This window comes from Malania oleifera, chromosome 7 (genome assembly GCF_029873635.1).
Source record: "Malania oleifera isolate guangnan ecotype guangnan chromosome 7, ASM2987363v1, whole genome shotgun sequence".
Classification (NCBI taxonomy): domain Eukaryota; kingdom Viridiplantae; phylum Streptophyta; class Magnoliopsida; order Santalales; family Ximeniaceae; genus Malania; species Malania oleifera.
The window spans coordinates 4,648,069-4,667,945 of NC_080423.1; the positions used below are offsets into that span (position 1 = coordinate 4,648,069).

A 19,877-nucleotide genomic window follows, 5' to 3' on the forward strand; every position below is an offset into this window, starting at 1 on the left:
CATACATATATATATCAAAAATTCCTCATTAGTAACTTAGTAATTGTTAAAGGTTGATATATATTATTGCCCCACAACCTAATAGCTTAAGCTTTTAGAAAAAGTAATAATCTAACATGACATCAGAGCCAATTTCCAAGAGATCATGAGTTCTAGCCTTGCAAGATTCATCTAAATTCTCCAACAATTTCAATATAGCATCCCTCATCTGGCTTTGGTTGGTTGGATGGAAAAGAAGAATTACGCTTTTTCTTTAAGTTGTTTTCTACTCTTAAATGAAAATTTATATACACACATTATATATAAATTTCATTTTTATGCATGGTGACAAAGGGAAAATACAAAATTCATTCAAGCCAGCAATGAAAAATTCAGATCAAACCTAGAAAAATTATAATCAATACTGAACAATGCATTGAATTCAGCGCAGGAAGCAACAAATCATACCTCAACTTCATATCATTCTTAAATATAGCGGGTACAAATTGACATTCTACAAAACATTGGGAACCTGCTACCAAATGTTGGGACGGTTCCCCTGAAGTTTCATTATTGTCACGCCATACAATGAACGGCGCGAGTGTTCATACAATAGAAAATTTTTTTAAATTGAAGGGATGCAGTATCTAGGTGTTAATTCTTCAAGATGACTCGGCACTCGGCAGATATTGGAGATGGAGATGGAGATGGAGATGGTGGTCCACCTTTTTTGGAAAAAAAAATTATTTTTCAATAATATTTTTCCTTTAGTTTATTTTTCAACAACAAGGGCTTGGATTTCTCTAGTCTCTAGCATAAATCAAAGGGACCCTGGTAGTCATACAAAGTCTGGCTGACCTGTCGATGTTAAGCATCGATGCCACATGCGACTGTTTGGGTCGACAACTTTTTGGTAAGAAATGACTTCAGGAATGGGGAGATAGACATAATGGGTGTTGCATATGCCCACTGTAATGCCACTGTAGCCAGCAAACGCGCCATGAACCTGCCGAAACAATGCATCACAAATATTTATACAAAGATTAGATGGTAAACTCAGTTGAGCTTAGACATTGTTCAACTAATCATGTTTAGATTTGCATTAGTTTTTGCTAAGCTTAAGCTTTGATAAGAAAGTGCAAGAAAAATGCTGTCTACAAGCCAAACAAGTTCACATCAAAGCTTGTTCAGCCAGTCCATTTGACCAAATTGAGCCCTAGTTTGCTCTCAGGAGCAGCAATTTCTGACCGACGGTACCTACTCAACAGAATTTGGTTGTAACGTGGGAAAGAGGTGAGGAAATACAACCCAGCTAATGCTTTTGTTAAGGTCGAGTTTGAAAGGGTGTCAAAAGAAACCCCAGTTCATTTTTAAAGGGTCAATGTGTGGAAACTAGGTACCTCGTTGTGTTTTGTTTGAAAAATACTCAGCCTCGTCTCCGTGTAATCCTCTACATGGAACCTAGAACATGACCTCTGGTTCTCACACTCACTATGGGAACACAGCTGCGCACTCGCTACTCAGGTACAGTATTAACTAAACAGCTGAGAAAAAGTGAGCATGGAATACTAACGGCATTTTGTCCGAGTACGGTGCATAGAATTCCATCTGATGCATTTGCACGGCAAGCACGGATCATGTACGTGGGATCAATATACTTCAGGTCAGCTGGAACACCAATCTCCTTGAAATATTTCTTTATCTGACAGAAAACAAGAAGATATAGCATTAGGACCCAAAGAGAAATAACCCTTCTTTTTAAGAACTGCAAACTAAATAAATAAACCCATGAATAAATTATTAAGTTGCTTTCATCAGAATATCAGGTTTCTCTTTGCAAGATTAATGGGTAACAGTAACTAGACGACTGAAGGACTGTCCATGGATAATTCAGGCAATCATATTCTATTTGAATATTCAGAAAATTAGATACTTGATTTTGTTTGGCATAACTGGGTATCTTAGGAACTTTAGTTGATCTAGGGGTTGTTTGGGATTGCTAGATACTAGTTTACCTCCAAGCTTAAACTATTAGGTTGTGAGCCAACAATGTATATCAAGCCATAAATACTTTCCTGCAGGCTCAAGCCAATTGCACATGGAGAGAGAAACAAAATTGAGTAACGCCTATATTGTGAACTTGATCATTTTTTAACATACTTACATTAAATGCAGACAAAACTAGAACCCAGACCCTCTTGGCAACCATGGCTCTGATACCATGTTAGATTACCACTTTACCTAAAAGCTTAAGCTATTAGTTGTGACCCAACAATGTATATCATGCCATAAATTCAACATGGAATTAGAGCCAGGTTCTGATCCTCAGACCTACAGGTTATGGGCCTCTGACACTCTGCAATAGATCACTCTGTATTTTATTTCCGTACTCCATCCAACAGGATATGTTGAATAATTGAGTAAAATGTACCTGATCTCCACGATAGGTCTCTCCCTCTGTATATAATATATGTCAAGTGCACACCAATGACCATAATACTCTTACTAACATAACAATAGCACATACAATTTAAGAAGGCCTTAACATGGGAATTTTAGTTATTTTAGGCTTCATTTTTTCTATTTAATAATTTATTTAATTTGAGGAAAATTTATAAATCTACTATTACTTAGGTGCTATTTTTACAAATTTTGACTGTTTTCTCTTGAATGTTAGTTGCACTTCTGGTTGCATGGGATATTGATTTCGAATAAATTCAATTGCTTAACCTCTCTCTCTCTCTCTGATGTTTCTTCAAGCTCTTTCTCTTCCTCCTTCCTTCTTCTCTCATCTTATATTTCTCTCTTCTCTTCTCCTGTTCTTCTCTGTTATTTTCTACTTACTCTCTCTTCTTTCTTCCAGCTCCCTCCCTTTTCCTACATCAAAGATTTAGAAAAAGGGAGAAATAGAAGAAAGTCGAGAGAAAATAGGGAGAGAAGTGAGAATAAAAGAGAGAAGGTAAGAGAATAGAAAGAGAAAGCAGAAAAGGAGAACAAAAAGAAAATGAGAGAAATCCAAACATGAGAGGAAGAGATTGATGTGATGGGGTAACCACTTCTTAATATTTCTAGGTGATGACAAAAAGGGTGTCCCTGAGCCACAAAACTCCCTACTTTGCAAGGGTAGGGGAAGGGCTATCACAGTGTACGCAGCTTTACCTCTACTTTTATGCAAAGAGGCTTATTTTCTTGGACTCGAACTAGTGACCAATTGGTCACAAAAGAGCAGCCTTACCATTGACCCAAAGCTCACCCTCATAGAGTCAAAACGAATTGCAGATTAGTTAATTTAGAGTTGCTTTTTGGCTATTTTCATTAGTTTCTGATTATGTTAGGTCAAATTATTTTTTGGGCTTCTTAGTTGCCTATGTGGCTTTATGGAAGTAAGGGATAATTAACTTTTGGATGATTAATTAAACTTGCCTAAACTCTCTCTCTCTCTCCTCTGTTCTTTTATTATTGCTCCTCTTCCTATACTCTCAATTATCTTCTACTCCTCCTCCTCTTTCTTCTCTTCTTTCATCATTGTCCTATATCACCAAATCCTAGAATTTGAGACACAAAAGCTACTTTTCACCTAATTAGACAAAGGAAAGGTGTACGTAGCTTTGGGTCAAATTTGTGGAAAATTATAGCTAATTTATTCAAATAATAACAGACATACCAAAAATGTCACATATTTAGCTATTGTTTCTTACTCATCTGATTGTTCCATACATAAAGGATGTATAACACTTGTCTTATTAGTTCTGACATTAGCAATCAAATCACTTGCATCCAGACCATGCATTACTATCTAAAAATGGTTCAAAATGGCGAATCAGATTTAACTCGACTCCAGAAATCCCTAATCACAAACACTTGGCCTGGCTACATAAGCCCTTTCTCCCATCCCACTCTCAGTAACCATCTTTTCCTATTGGCCAAGATTAGGTTGCAAGCAACAGGATTAAGATTTGATTACCCCAGGGAACACATATCCTAACGTAATAAATCCCCGAAAATTTCTAAATCTAGTGTTTGAAGTTCAGAACTAAGTTCGTGTCCGATAACATAATTTAGTAATTGAAGTTTTATCTAAAAACTTTAGTATTTGATGCTCTATTTCCTTTAATTACAAGTGCATCTCTACCATGTTTTAAGAAACTGCCATGCACAAAAAAAATGTATAGTGTAAATGTCTTTGTTATATAGACTAACGGATGATTTTCATCCTATACTCATCAATAGAAACAAACCCACAAATACAAATGTATCAGGTTGACAACTTGGCATTTTATTGCCCACATGAACACTTGTGATACATTCAAGACCCAACAAATTATATATGGCCATGTTTCAACTTAACAACCAGATTTTAGCTTCAAAACTAATTGTTAATAGTTAGAAATTAACTTTATTTTCAATAGTAGATAAAGAGTTTGCTATTGTTTCTATGATATTGTTTTTATCGTTCAAATAGTTTTTCAACTATTTTATATTATTTAAGTTTTCAGCAGCTCAGTAAGTTGACTTGAAGGCATTAATGCTCTCAATTCAGTAAGAACATATCTTCTCTAGAACCTCGTGGAAACAGTCTCTCCAAGCATAGAGAGAAGACCACATACAGAAGCCTTCTCTAGACCCCCAATAGTGCGGGAACCTCATACACTGGGTGTTACATTTTTCAGAAAATTGTGCAGTCAAATATTAAATGCAATCAACTTTTAATTGATAAACTCTCATGCAAGTCAATCTACTGAGCCAATTAAACAGCTCATTAGATATTTTACATCATCAGTTAACATGATTTTGAAATAAAGGAAGGAAACACTAACCTCTTGTTGAATATATACACCAACATCTCCTAGGACAACATTTCCAGATGCATCTTTTGCATTAGTTTTCTCAAGAAGATTCTGCATCAAAAGGCAACATCATACAAAACTGAACTCAAATTAGTTCTTTTGGTCTAACATGACATGGAAAAATTTTACATATTTTTCTCCATAAAACAAGAAACTTTATTAGAGATGGCGAGAAAAGATTATAAAAAAAGGAGGACAAGGTGTCCTCAAACATAAAGGGGAGAAAAGAAGAATAATCACAATCAGCTCAATAATGCCACCTAATCACAGTTGACATCCTCAAAGCAACAACCCTAGAAACACCAGCACTACAAGCCCCAAGAGATGTCAAAGTACTGCACCCTGTCCCACAGCAAATCTAACAATCTATTTTGAAAAATACTCAAGCATTGTGCTCCAACCAAGTTCCCCATAAAACAGCAAAGAGCACACCTTGATGACTTCCCAACATCCTTACCCTTCCCAAAACCAACAAAAGAAATACTCAAGCTCCTCCATCAACTTGACAGACCCACACTTCAGCAAAAACTCCAAATAATCTATTCCACCAACTCTATTAAAGGCCACCAGGCAAACAAAACCCTTTATCTTAGAACGGACTTTAGCCTCCCATAAAAACTGATGAACAGAAAAAAGCACATCGGCTTTGACCAGATGAGGGAAAAGGACTTACATGAATAATCCACTTAAGAATCCAAACCCCACTTCCTATTATCACATCTATTAGAGATGTGACTACCCTCCAGCACAATAAGAAAAGAAGAAAGCTCCTCCAAGTCCCTATCATTCAAATTCCTTCTAAAATGAAAATCTCAAGAAAAGTCACCATCAGAGATATGACACCCTCCAGCACAATAAGAAAAGAAAAAAGCTCCTCCAAGTCCCCATCATTCAAATTCCTTCTAAAATAAAAATCCCAAGGAAAGTCACCCATCATGAATTAAAAATGAGGAAATCACATCATTATCACAAGAAAGAGAATATAAATGAGCAAAAGGACAAGACAACACAGCATTCCCCACCCAAACATCCTCCCAAAAGCAAGTATTGCCTTGTTCCCAATTGAAACTTTGCAAGAGGAATAAAGGGGTAAAATTACAAAATGAACCTCCAAGCACTCTCAAATAAGCATCTAAGACCCAAATTAGAACCCCACTCATTCTCCTACAAGCCAAACTTACTTTTCATCACTCTATGCCATAAGGAGTTTGCCTTCGAGGGAAGCCACCACAACCATTTACCCAAAAGAGTAGTGTATTTTAGACACTAAATTTCCAAGACCCGACCTCCCTCCTCAAACCTACATGCTACCACCCACTGAACCAAATAATCTCTCCCCTCCCCTATGCCTGACCAACGGAAATCTTTCATAATCCTCTCAATACTTTGAACAACCCCTCCTAGAATTATATATAAAGACAAAAAAAAAAAAAAACTAAGGAATGGTGGATAGACAACTTGTATGAGAGTGATGCAGCCCAGTAAAGAAAATCAAACACCTTTCCACCCATCCAACCTTTAAGCTATATAGCCTACATTAGCAATGAGCCTACATTACCTTTCCACCCATCTAAAATGCTAAAGAACGAAGCTTCCCTCCCAAAATAAGTCAAAGGCCAATCCAAGACACAACACTCAGCTAAGGAGGTTAGCTCCAAACCCTATCAGTAACTCTTATTTTTTATATTTTTGGGATAAAAGCCCATTAGAACTAACAGCCCAACTCCACTATCTCATTCCAAGTTATTTTAGGTCAATTAAATCCTTACTATCTCATTCCAAATTATTTTAGATCTATCCCTATCCCTTCAACTGCCCGTAACTAGCTCACCAGTCACTAGCACACTATTGGCCTATGTTGCAGATGCCCAAACCATCTGCTTCATCCTTCCCTTATCTTATCTTCTACATGAGTGATGCCTAATTTAAATCTTCTAATGTTATAGCACTCATCCACCTTAGCAATCTCATCTCAGAAACTACTGATGTTTACCTTTTGGATATGTTGTTTCTTAGTCATCCGACATTCTGATCCATATTGCGTATTTGTTCTTACAATCGTACTATAGAACTTCTCTTTTAAGTTTAAGGGCAAACTATGATCATAAAGCACACTCGAAGCACTTCTCCATTTTACCCAACTTGCTTCAACTTTATGCATTATATGTTCTTCAATTTTTTTTAAACTTGCATAATATATCTAAGGTATCAAAATCTACTAGTGTTATTGATTTATTGACCATCAAGTTTAATGGATCGTTTGATATGACTGTCAAAAATTAAAGAAACGAAAACTAGAAAAAAACCCGAAATAGAAACTAAAAACTAGAACCAACAACTTGTTTGGTTAACATTTAAAAAACAGATACAAATTAAAAACTTAATTAAGAAATGCTCATTTTCATCTTTAAAACAAATAATATTATTAAAATACGATTAAAATAATAGAATTACAAATAATACACATTAAAAAATTACTATAATAAAAATAAATTTTATTATAATTATTTTACTTAATTGTTTTCGTTTCAAAATTTACTTTATAACAAAAATTTTATTAGTCATGACAATTGAAAAATAGTAAAAGTATTTTGTAATTAGATTTATTATTATTCTTTTTTTTATTTTTTTTACAAAAAACAAAACTTTATTGATATGCCCTCATTTTTTACGGAAGAATACCGTGATTACAAGACAAGCATTGAGAAATTACAGATAAAGAAATTAAAGTCCTCCCAACAACAACACCAACAACCAACCAAAACAGGATTACAAATCCAAACAATGCTAAATAAAAAACAAATCTAAACAGGCCTATCAAAAAATAATAATCAAATCAAAAAATCAAAAAATTTAAAATAAAAAAATCTAAACCCATCAAACAAAAATCAAGAGGTTAAACTAATGACAAAAGGAAGTGAGACCCAACCTATCCATCTGAAAGATACCTTTTAGAGAACATGATAAAAGATGTTGTTCTTCGTAGATGACATTGTTTCCCATTTCTCCTTCTCTAACAAGAAAATCAGTCACACTATTGCCTTCCCATTTATGTATATTTTTCTTTTAATTATATTTAAATTCATATAATCATTTAATTCTAATTTTAATTTTAATTCAAATGTATATAAAATGATTAATCTAATCCAAAAAAAAAAATATTTCTAAATATTAAAATTTCAAGCAACAGGTTACCAAAACAATTGAAAACCATAAAATCTAATTTTCAATTTTTTGGCGAACAACTAAAAACAGACAACAGAAACAGAAAACTAACAACATAAATAAACGTGTTTTTATAATGTTTCTTCACTGTGGAAAAACATAAATAGAAACAGAAAATAGAAAACAGCAACAATACCAAAGAGGCCCTAACATTTTCTCTAATATTCCTCCTACTATGCCTAAACTTATATTTCATATGTTTTGTCTTATTTCTAATATAAAAAATTAGATATAATAAAAAAAAGGTTTAACAATCTCATGTCAATCGTAATATCCTTGGTGAAATAGCAGCAGTGTTTTTTAGCATCTTTGCTTGTTCATTGAGCCAGAAAAGGGACTGCTAAACAGCTTGCTGTTTACCTACCCAATTTGAGAATGAAAATATTAAATAGATAGAAACAAAAAGTTAAACGCCTAGTGTTGCTTAACCTGGCCAGCTCCTTCTGCTACACAAATAACAGCTGATCCCTTGGTCTCGATTAGGTACTTCAGATGTCTCAGGACACCATGAGGTCCATGCAAATGAAAAGGTACCTTGAAAGTCCAATAAGAGATTGCATCAATAACGAGCTCTTAAGAGTATACATCAAGTTGGTATCTCAAGTAAATACCTCCGGGATCAAACAAATATCAATTTGTCCACTAGCTAAGGATGCCTGCATAGCTATAAATCCACTGCTGCGACCCATCAATTTCACAACACCAATACCGTGATAAGCACTATGAGCCTGTTACAAAATCGAATAATACAACAACATTAAAAATTTTAATACAAAACTCTTAGTAACATTAAATTAAATACATACTGAAATAGTGAAATAAAGCAGCACAGGAGAAAAACTATACCTCAATGTATGCAGAATTGATTGCTCTTTGTGCTTCCTCAACAGCAGTATCAAAACCAAAAGTTTTATCCATCAGCAAAATATCATTATCTATAGTTTTTGGCACACCAACCACAGCCACCTTCATCCGCCTTTCCTGGCACTAGAACCCCAAAAAGCGAAAAAACAACAAATCAGACTTGGCAGGGAATGGTAGACAAGCACATAAAGGGAGTAGTGCATGCATCAGTAACTCCAGAGATGGTGATCAAAGTTCTTACAAATATAATCTTGGTAAGATCCCTGTTTATTCATGTGCAAAGACGATAGCCGTACAAAAATATTACTTCAAATTAGAGATGAACAAAGAATACATAAGACAGCAGGAATGCACATTTCAAATAGAAAACAGCTCTCTCAGCATGAATCTTTTACGACATGTTTTATGCAGCTTAACTTCAAATATCTTGAGAGAAAATAATTATGCACAATCATATCTTTACAGAAGGTTTCATGAATACTCTCTCAACAAAAATAATAGTATAATACCTTTATAAAGACTCACATTTAAAGCATATCACAATATATAATAAAGTACAGTGAAAGTATCAGGTTAAACTCAACAACCTCATTATGTATTGCATTGGCACCAGCATGTGTGCCATTTCCACCCAACACAAAAAGCATGTTGACTCCTCTTTCCTGACATTAATTTACAAATGAAGCAGACAAATTATAACTGATATCACGACAATTATTCAATTTAATAACCCCTCTTGGAAATGATCATTGAGCACCTGCATACTGTCTACAATTTCACTAACATCTGGTCCTCCACGTGAAACTCCTAACAAGCTTCCACCAGATAAATGAACATTCTGAACAACTTTCCTCGATAGCTGATAGAACAAAAAAAAAAATTAATTAGCAAATATCTCACAAAAGACACATCTCTTCAATGCATTGTAACAATTCTACATCTCTGACCCCAAAGACATCTGGGAGACAACTGAAAGAATTGAAACAAATACTTACTGGCATTTCATCTATTTCTTTATCAGTGAAACCACGATAACCAAAAGGAATCCCTACAATCTTCTTCACGCCATATATTTCAAGCGTGATGACAATCTGCAGCATGCTTAATTTATGAGAAATGGACTAAAAAGAAGATGAGATACCCAGATCAGTAAAGATCAGCTCATAGATTATATAGCATATTTTATGACAAGAATGTAAAGATATTTTCCATGACAAATGATGAGTTTTCAATAGAATGCAGGCACAATTATTTAGTAATATTCAATTCAGAATTGATACATAATTACAAACATATGAAGTCTCATCAATTTTTATTGTTAATAGATTGATGCTAAATGGTGTCTACATTTTTTAGCAAGGCACTTCTGCACAGTAAACATGGAATACTATTTACATATGAACATTAGCCCATGACATTTCATATGATCTCTAGAGAAGCACTTCATTACTTCAACTCCTACCATTCATTCCTTTCATTTTGATATGCAACCTTAATTACCATTCATGAGTCATGACATTATTGACATGTTATTATAGTCATCACCAACAAATACAAAATCCAATATATACAGGAACACTAATCTCCATTTTACCTTCACTGCCTAATGTATAAAATCATTTCTCATTCTATTCTTTTGTCTTTCTATTGCATCAGTAATTTTCACTCAGAACTTGAGGAAGGGGAAGTTTAAACCCAGTGGGTGCTATTCTTCCATCCCCATGCTGCAACCTTTTTTCTACTAATAAAAAGAATATTATTAGAAGAAAAAGAAGAAATACGAACTAGATGTCGACAAAAAATGTCCTCTAATTTGAATAGACAAGTAAACTAAAAAAAAAAAGCAAAAGATTAAGACCACTAATTAAGAAACTCTCTTCAAAGATTGACCATAATTGTTACAGTATTCATGATAATTGTACCCTTTAATCCATGGTAAAATTTAAATTAATTTTATAAAAAATACGTGGTTGTTTGCATTTCCTTTTTGTGTTGAATGAATTTATGCTAAGCATATTGTGCATTAATTAAATGGAAGTCATCGTGTACTCTTTTTGAATCAGTAGATGTAGAAATTTTTTTAATTTATTAGCGGGAGGAAGGGTTTGGATGGAATAAAACTCGGAGAGTACATGTCAAAATATAAATAACACAGGCGTTGGAGCAAAATGAAAAGACAAGAGTGGACACTGCTGAAGCCAGGAAGAGACACCTGGCCGATTCCTAACAGCACTTTATAGCCCTTGGCAACAAGCAGCTGCTGTCTGTGTTGCTGCTTACAGCTAAAGTAATACCAGCAACAACATAGTATATTGACACCATTCGCTGTAAACCCTTAGTCCTTGGGCAAGAGAGGAAGGAGGAGAGAGAAACTCTGCAGAAAATCAAGAAAAATCAGGAAAAGGCAGAAAATGCAGAGGAGCATCAAAATATATTGGAGAACTGATAATCAAGGCAGGTGTTTTTAATCTTCATTTATTCATCAAGGCATTTTAGTTAAAAATGGAATTTCTCAAGGAAAAGGGTAGGAACATAAATGTAATTGAATCCTAATAGGAAGGATTTGTAAGTTGTTCATTTGTGGATTAGTATCTATAACAGCACATCTGTTCTCCTGGGTTTTCATAGCTGCATATTATTAGTTGTCCTGACTATTGGTCTGTAAGAAAGATGGTGTTTGTTTCCTGTGGCACAGGCTGTGTGTCATCTTTTGAATTCCTATTATGTGAATTAGCTAGATGTGCTGCAGCACTATGTGCTGTTTGTGCTTGTCGTATTGTGAAATTTGAGCAAGTAGAGATTGTATCTTCCATGGGTGAAAGGCCCTACACCTCCGAACCTATGAAGGGTATTCCACTTAAGCTGTGGTTGGCCAAGCTAGAAATTTTACAGGATGGTCAGCCAAGCTGGAAATTGGCACTTGTTGAGATCATGTTAAAATGTGCACTCTTTTGATGGCTTCTGATAATAATTCTAGATAAACAGATCACTCAGAATAAGGAATATGTTCACGACAATCATGTATATGCATGCATATAAAAATCACATCTTGAAATGATGAAATCCATATATGAATAAGAGTAGATAAAGTTATATAGCTCGTGGTTGCTCACCTTATTCCTTAACAATTTCAAGTTCTAAGATTGAAGGAAAGCCCTACCTGCAGAATTTTTCAATATGATACCAGGTTGCTAGAAATGAGGAGGTGGCAGCTCACACACACACACACACAACAGCTATTCATGTAGTTTTCCTCACCACTCAACGGAACCCACCAAAGAGAGACAGAAGCAACTAACCAAAGTAATGGTTGTAGTGTTTTCAAAGCTTTTTACGGCCAGAATCTACTGATTCAATAGGATTTGGTTCCTTCTCCAACTACAAATAATTTTAGTGGAGAAGCTAAATAAAGAGCTAAACAAATTCCTAAGTTGCATCAATAGAAAAAAAAAAAAAAAGAAGTTGCATCAATAGATTCGTGAGAAGATTTTGAAGCAAAATGAGAAGTATCATGGTCAAGCTAACAAGCATAGGAAATTTGTTGAATTCAAAGAAGATGATCTAGTTTGGATTGCTTTGAAAGGGGAAGATTCCCTCAAGGCCAATTTGGAAACCTCAAGCCAACAGTTGATGGTCCATTTGAAGTACTCAAGCAGATTCTTGGAAATGCACTCAGAAGTAACAACATTGATGATGTTTCAGACACTTCGCTGATTTAACTCCTTATTACGATGATGATACCACTTTTGGCTCAAGGAAAAGGGGGAGCATGACACAGGAGTGTGCTCAAAGAGCTCTAGTAAATTTGGGGAAGCACTTAATGATCAAAACAAATCCAGTTCTTGAACTTGTGGGGCAGGTTTTGGTCCAATTTTGAGCCTGATTTTGAGAGGAAAATATGCACACCACCTACAAAATTAAAATGAAGAAGTTCTCTTTTCAGTAGATTAAATTCCACATTAATTGGAGTTGTATACTAGAAGTTATGGTCATTTGAATTTTTAGTGTGCAGTTTGCCAGTTTAAGCTTTCTATGTGTCTATTGTATTCCCAGTGTAATAAACCGTGTTAAGCTCATCTGTTGAGTCTTTGTTTTGTCAAAAGTCAATTATTTTTAGCTGGAAAACATGGAGAAACATTTTCCTATGCTTGAAAGGCTGGTCCAGGTCTATAAAAGCATCCATAGGTAAGTACTAGCATAGAGTGCTTTTGAATGAAAATTGGAGAATTTGTAATTTGCCCTTTGCCTTATTTCTCTACAGTTCTGTATCTCCTTTGTAAGCAATAAATGTTATCCTTCAAACTCTGAATCTTTGAAGTAGTGAGTTATCTGTATCTTTATAGTGTTGAGTTTCCTTGCTTCCGTACCTATTCGTGATTCCATTGCGTGGCGAGCAGAGCTATCGTGTGTGTGTGTGTGTGTGATCTGCTAATTCCTCATTTCTCGCAACCTAGTATCACAAGACTACTAACTTTAAGATATGCAGACTATAGGTTGGCATGAAGAGACAAAGTATGTGTTTAGTTGGGGAACATATTTGGTCCAAGTAGAATGAAGAAACAAAGCATGTGTTTCTTTTGGTTGTATCATGGAATACATGTATGTGTCTTGTGTTCTTAATAAAAGCTCTTTCTTTTATGGTTAATTAGTTGTACTTAAACAATGGTTTGCAAAATTATTTCTCTCCTAGACATTGAGCCTCCATCAGATTTGGATGGAGTTGTGGCCTGTCACATACCATGAGTACGGACATGAAAATATTCCCCAAATTTTATTTAGCTTCCCATGCCAATTCTTCTTCTTAGAAAGATTCTCTACTCCTCTGCCAAGCTAAATTCCAGCCCATAAGGACAACCAACTTCAACCCAATCTTGTTTAAGAGATTCTATGCAGAAACCTCATTAGGAACCATCCCAGAGACACTTTCTTCTGCAGTGCAGGCAAAACACCATACCCTATATAAAAATCCTGCTCACCCTTGTTACCTTAACAGCAAACATCTCTTTACCTTTATCCTGAGCTTCACTCCCATCCACCCCTTCCTCAAACATTGTGCACCCTTAGATCAAGTATAGGAATCTTTGAGATATATACAAGACGCCTCATAAAACTCTTGTAATTCATCTAGAAGAAGACCCTCTCCACACTCAAAATTGCCACAAGTCACTATCCATCCTGCCACTTGGGCTCATTTTTCTACTACACACAATAATCCTGCTTGCAGATATTACCTGTTGCAGCATCAGCTAATGCTTAAGATGTAGCAGCAGAAGAATATCCATTTTTGTGCAAAACACAATTTATACCTTTTCTTGACGTTATTCCTACAAAGCTCAATTTGTACGTTCTGCAGCTAAAATTTCATATCCAAACTTATCAGAAATTAACCAACCAAAACACATTCATTTAGTACTTGGTGCACAAACTGCCTGTGCAAATCCAAACATTGAATAATTTGTAAACTTTATGCAACATCTATTTAGTGCACAAAAATGGAGAGTTATATTCTTTTTGGAGGAACACAACTCAAAGCACATTCTTCTTAAAGCACAAGAATATAACTCTCCACTTTTCTGCGAAACACAATTTATACCTTTCATCAACCCTATACCTGCAAAACTCAATTTATACCTTCTGCAGCTAAAATTTTATATTCAAACTTTTGTAAACTTCATGCATCATATATTTAGTGCACTTCTGACATGAATGGCATTCTTACAGGACACATAAACGTCACTTTGAACATTCCTCCAAAAAATACAAGAGTCCAAGCATTTGTGAAAAGCATGTACTAATTTGGTTCGTGCTTTGGAATGTTTTTCTAAATTATCTAATAAGTTTCATTAGTAAACAATTAAGGACTTTCCCACTCAAATGGCAAACACTAATGAAGCTCATGTTGTTTCTTCTGAACTCATGGATGCTATTTTACTCAACAAGCTATCATGTAAAATCTAAACTACAGAGAAATGGCTCTGTGACAAGCTATAAGAAATGTATCATATATTTAGTGCACTTCTGACATGAATAGCATTCTTACAGGTCACATAAACGTCACTTTGAACATTCCTCAAAAAAATACAAGAGTCCAAACATTTGTGGAAAGCATGTACTAATTTGGTTCATGCTTTGGAATGTTTTTCTAAATTATCTAATAAGTTTCATTAGTAAACAATTAAAGACTTTCCCACTCAAATGGCAAACACTAATGAAGCTCATGTTGTTTCTTCTGATATCATGGATGCTATTTTACTCAACAAGCTAACATGTAAAATCTAAACTACAGAGGAATGGCTCTGTGACAAGCTATAAGAAACAATTTTGCAAGCCAAATGTTGTCCTTGCTTGTACAAAGTTATGATCAATTAAAGAAGCAGATTCATCTTCAAATGGAAACTTAGTTGGGTTCCATTGAGAAAATAGAGTGGCATGTACATGTTATAACAACCTGCCTTATGACATCATTAAGACCAGGACAAAGGCCTCCACAAGTTACAATTGCAGCATTCACTTCTTCTGGCTTGAAGTAAATTTTCTCTCGAGGCCCAGCACGATGAACCCTGGAAACAAAAGTTCAGTCCCACACACTGCAGTAAGCTAGTGGTTCAATGAAATCTAAAATTACATCAAATGAGCAAAAATAAATGAAAAATCAAACACATGAAAACAGTCTTTTCCAGGACATCATCCATGAATCCAAAATTTATCCATTTTCCAGCACATGCAAGCTGCGTTAACTCCAAATACCTATGAAAAAGTTGACTGACATTTACCATTGCTCCACCCAAGAACAATCAGGATCAATACATTCGGCACCAGCAGACGTTGGTGAAGAGTAATATATAACCTGCAATATTAAAAGAAAATATATTTATAACCAGAATCATTTAACAGATAAAATCACTCTATCAAATTATTAATTCAGATTTTATTCATGCTCCTTGCCCATATACATCTAACATGAGCACAGAATGAAAAACACAAGGAAATGCTAATGCTATTAAATTTCAAATCACTCAAATTATGTTTCAGACTGGTCACATTTCACACCACAGAGAAGCACATCCAAGTAGCTTGACATTGGAGTGACTAAATAGTACCAAAAGTAAGAGTTTTTTCCCAGTTTATTATTAATGTATAATTATATATTAAATAATACCCTATTCGGAAAAGTTATTCTCGGAATGACGCTTACGTAATCTTGCTACTTAGTCCAGCGAGATTTAAACAAATCTCGCTGGACCAAGTAGCAAGATTTGCCATGCGTCAGGACAAATCTCACTGAACCAAGTAGAAAGATTTGCCATGCGTCAGGATCAGTTTATTTCCCAAGCAAATCTCGTTGGACGATCCAGCGAGATTTGCATGGCACATTCGTCCCCTGCACCAGCCTATGCTCCGAAGTCGCGAACTCTGGTAGTTACCCTTCTACAGTCTCCGACACCGTCTCCCTCTCCATCAATAGCTGTCCCTCCCTCACTCGTTCCATCCCCGGCATCACCATTTGCGTAGGCAACTTTCCCTGCACCGGAAACTACACCAACCCTGTTGCCTCCCACGTTGGCACCCACCAATCCCACATCATCCCCGTCGACGCCGGCAAGCTCCCCTGAGTCCGACGGGAGCTCGGAAAATGTTGTGGCGCCATTTCCGAATTCTTCACGCACATTCATGTTTACTCCCGTTGTTTTTTAGAATAAATTTATGTAATTCCAAACCATTTCTCCATCTCTAGTCTTTATTACTCCAACTCTTGCAGGTGGGTTTAATTCCTTGGAACCAAGGTTTTGGAGAAAGCCTGTAAAAGCTTCTTTAGAGGCTTCAGATAAAGATGCTTGACACAATCAGATAATTAATTAAAAACTATAACATTGATTTATATATAATATTATATATGAAGAGAGAGAAGCCCCCTGGATGCAGTAGTCTTGGAAAAAGGTTTTAAAAAAATATAATATTAAAATTTTAATCTAGGCTAAACCTACAACCATAAATGACTTATTCCTTGTATTGGAACTCAAAACTGGGGATTCTTTGAGAGATGCAATTCATTTGCTGTACAAGAAAAATATTTATGGTGCTCCGACAATAGCTTCCTTGTATTTTTATTAACAGCTCTTCTCACTGCAAAAAAAAATAAAAAAAATGGGAATCATTCGATGACAACGAGGGCTAGGTTTGGCTTTCTTCAAATTTTCTAATTGTTTTTTTAAGTTCTCCACAACCAGGTGCTTCTCTATGATGCAATTGGAGCATCAATTAAAGATCTTTGTGATTTGATTTTTTTTTTTTTTAAATGTCACGTTAAAAACAATTAGAGGAATTCTTCTTGCAACCTATAATTCTGATAGATGCCCAGTCAATCTCCACGGACGGATACTTCTCCAACATCAAACTGTCAGACTCTTCCCATGGCCATTCTGAGAAACAGAACGTGATATCAAACTCGAGGGAAGAACCCTCATCGGACATAGCCGGCGACGATGAGGTATCCTGCTTCAAAACCTCCGGCGCCGAACTCTCTGATTCCGGTTTCGGTGAATTATCAAAGACCATCTTCGCCGGGGGAGTCACCGTCGCCAAGGAAGCCGCCTTCGACGTTGCGTTCTTCTTCCCCGTGTTACCTTGTTTCTAGGAATTGGCTAGACTTTGGCAAATAGCCTGAAGCTTCGTGTCGACAGAGGAATGGTGGTGGGCGCGTCGCGGGTGCTCCTATATGTTCCTTGCTAATCTTGTCATGCAGTTTTATTTTTATTTTGGCATTGATGGGAACTCGGAGTCAGAAATATTTATTAATGTTCATCGAATTCTGCAAATGGTTTGGCAAACTAAGCTACGAGAAGTCGTGATGAGTTAAAGCTAGCTTGCGTTTTTGACAAGGAATATGTCATTTACGATTGCAGGTTTAGCAGAGATAAAAAATTTAATATTATCTTTTTTCAAAACCTTTTTCCAAGACTATTGCATGCACCGTGCAGGGGGCTTCTCTCTGTTCATATATAATATTATACATAAATCAATGTTATAGTTTTTAATTAATTATCCAATTGTGTCAAGCATCTTTCTCTGAAGCCTCTGCAGAAACTTTTACAGGCTTTCTCCAAAACCTTGTTCCAAGGAATTAAACCCACCTGCAAGAGCTGGAGTAATAAAGACTAGAGAAGGAAATATGGTTTGGAATTACATAAATTTATTCTGAAAAACGACAGGAGTAAACACGAATGCGCGTGAAGAATTCGGAGATGGCACTACAACATTTCCCGAGCTCCCACCGAACTCAGGTGAGCTTGCCAGCGTCAATGGGGATGATGTGGGATTGGTGGGTGCCAACACGGGAGGCAACAGGGTTGATGTAGTTTCCGATGCAGGGAAAGTCGCCGAAGAAAATGGTGATGTCAGGGATGGAGCAAGTGAAGGAGGGACAACTATTGATGGAGAGGGAGACGGCGTCGAAGACTGTAGAGGGGTAGCTTCCGGAGTTGGCAACTTCGGAGCGTAGGCTGGTGCAAGGGATGGTCATGCCATGCAAATCTCGCCGGATCTGGGAAATAAACTAATCCTGATCCTAACGCGTGGCAAGTCCCGCTACTTTGTCCAGCGAGATTTGTTTAAATCTCGTTGGACCAAGTAGCGAAATTACGTGAGCATAAATCCAAGAATAATTTTACCCGTATTATTTAATATATTATTATAAATTAATAATAAATTAGGAAAAAACTCCCAAAAGTAAGGTAGCAACAGTAAAAATTATGGATGATTCGTCACAGTACTTGTACAATCAATCTTGAACAATAAATTTGAATATAGATGGAAAAGGACTATTATGGTGGAAAAGGCACTACCTTGAGAAGAACTCTATCATTGTTATTTATGTATCCATGCCACTTCTCATCCGATGGATAACCATCTACAAAATCTTCACTTACTGGAGTCCTGCTATAAAAATTTTTTGTATTTTTTTTTTTTTAAAAAAAGAGCAAAAACGACTCTCTTTTAGCAAATTACACTTATAACGCAAGCATGCGAGGAAGCTAAAAGTAGCCAGAAAAGGAAAGAAGCAGCTTTCCGATTCGATATCCAATAAATTTAAGAACTCTCAATTCATCCAAGTTCAAGCTGACAACACAACGAATTATACAAAAAAGGATTAAAAAAAAAAAAAACCTGCTCTTGAGACAGAAAGTTGAAGGAATAGGATGAGCATCCTCGAAGACATCGGTGAGATGAGGCAGGTAGAATCGCCTCTCGAAATCGCGCTGAAACTTGGACTTCCACTGCGGATCGCTGAAATCAATGTCCGGATTCTTAGTCTCGGCGAGAGCACGATTCTGCTGGCGGAGGCGGGGGAGCGATCTCAGACAGGGGACAACTCGAGCGGAGAGTCCACGGGAGAAGTGACCGCACCTCGCCGGCAGAAGGAGACCGCGGCCGATCGCCGGCGAGAGCGAGTCCATCTAAGGGGAGATCTCAGCGAGGGAGAATGCGTAGCCTTTGAGAGAGAGAGAATTAGAGAAAGCGTGAAGCAAAAGACGAACAAACAGAAAGAAGCAAGGGAAGAAGAAGGGGCTTTTTGCCCGCACGGCCTCACTGGAAGCAACCAGGAACACTGTAGCGCAGCTTTCTCATGCGCATGCTCAAAATGGAGTAGTGGCTTTTTATATGACCAAAATAACCCTCAAAACTTTGTTTATTTATTTATTTTATTGTTTTCCTTGCATTGCATATAAATAAGAACTGAAATATGAAAAAGTGGAATAGATAAGTTTTCATAAATGCATGAGATTGGGAAACAAAATAAAAATGGAGGATCCATGCCCGGAGAAAAGGGCCCGACCCGACCCGAAAAGGTCACCTTTTGTTAGTGTTGTTTACTGGAAGTTGGAAAGAAACGTTTCCACCTACCCTCTCAGTAACAGGGTCATGTGCCGAATCTGATTTACAAGTCATTTAAATTAATTAAAG

At 36.2% G+C, this 19,877-nt stretch overlaps 1 protein-coding gene across 2 annotated transcripts; it reads right to left on the minus strand.

Moving 5' to 3' along the window:
• Positions 1 to 391: 391 nt before the first annotated feature.
• LOC131160647 (ATP-dependent 6-phosphofructokinase 5, chloroplastic) lies at positions 392 to 19,612 on the minus strand. 2 transcript variants are annotated; one of them, XM_058116500.1, is made up of 13 exons: positions 19,080 to 19,612; positions 18,758 to 18,848; positions 15,689 to 15,762; positions 15,364 to 15,475; positions 9,911 to 10,006; positions 9,673 to 9,774; positions 9,503 to 9,577; positions 8,898 to 9,038; positions 8,663 to 8,779; positions 8,481 to 8,585; positions 4,797 to 4,877; positions 1,553 to 1,681; positions 392 to 985 (listed from the first exon to the last, which is right to left on the minus strand). In XM_058116500.1, the coding sequence occupies exons 1-13, from the start codon at positions 19,367 to 19,369 to the stop codon at positions 818 to 820; spliced, it is 1,581 nt and encodes a 526-aa protein (XP_057972483.1). In that variant the 5' UTR covers positions 19,370 to 19,612; the 3' UTR covers positions 392 to 817. The 2 variants fall into 2 exon arrangements, with proteins under 2 accessions (XP_057972483.1, XP_057972482.1); XM_058116499.1 differs by having other exon boundaries at positions 18,758 to 18,851.
• Positions 19,613 to 19,877: the final 265 nt, after the last annotated feature.

Excerpts from the sequence above, each read along its gene's own strand:
- LOC131160647 (XM_058116499.1), bottom strand. The coding sequence starts at position 19,369 with ATGGACTCGCTCTCGCCGGCGATCGGCCGCGGTCTCCTTCTGCCGGCG. Across the intron at positions 9,039-9,502 it reads CCAATGCAATACATAATGAG|TGCCAGGAAAGGCGGATGAA; the intron begins GTTGTTGAGTTT and ends TTGGGGTTCTAG. Across the intron at positions 8,780-8,897 it reads TCAATTCTGCATACATTGAG|GCTCATAGTGCTTATCACGG; the intron begins GTATAGTTTTTC and ends ATTTTGTAACAG.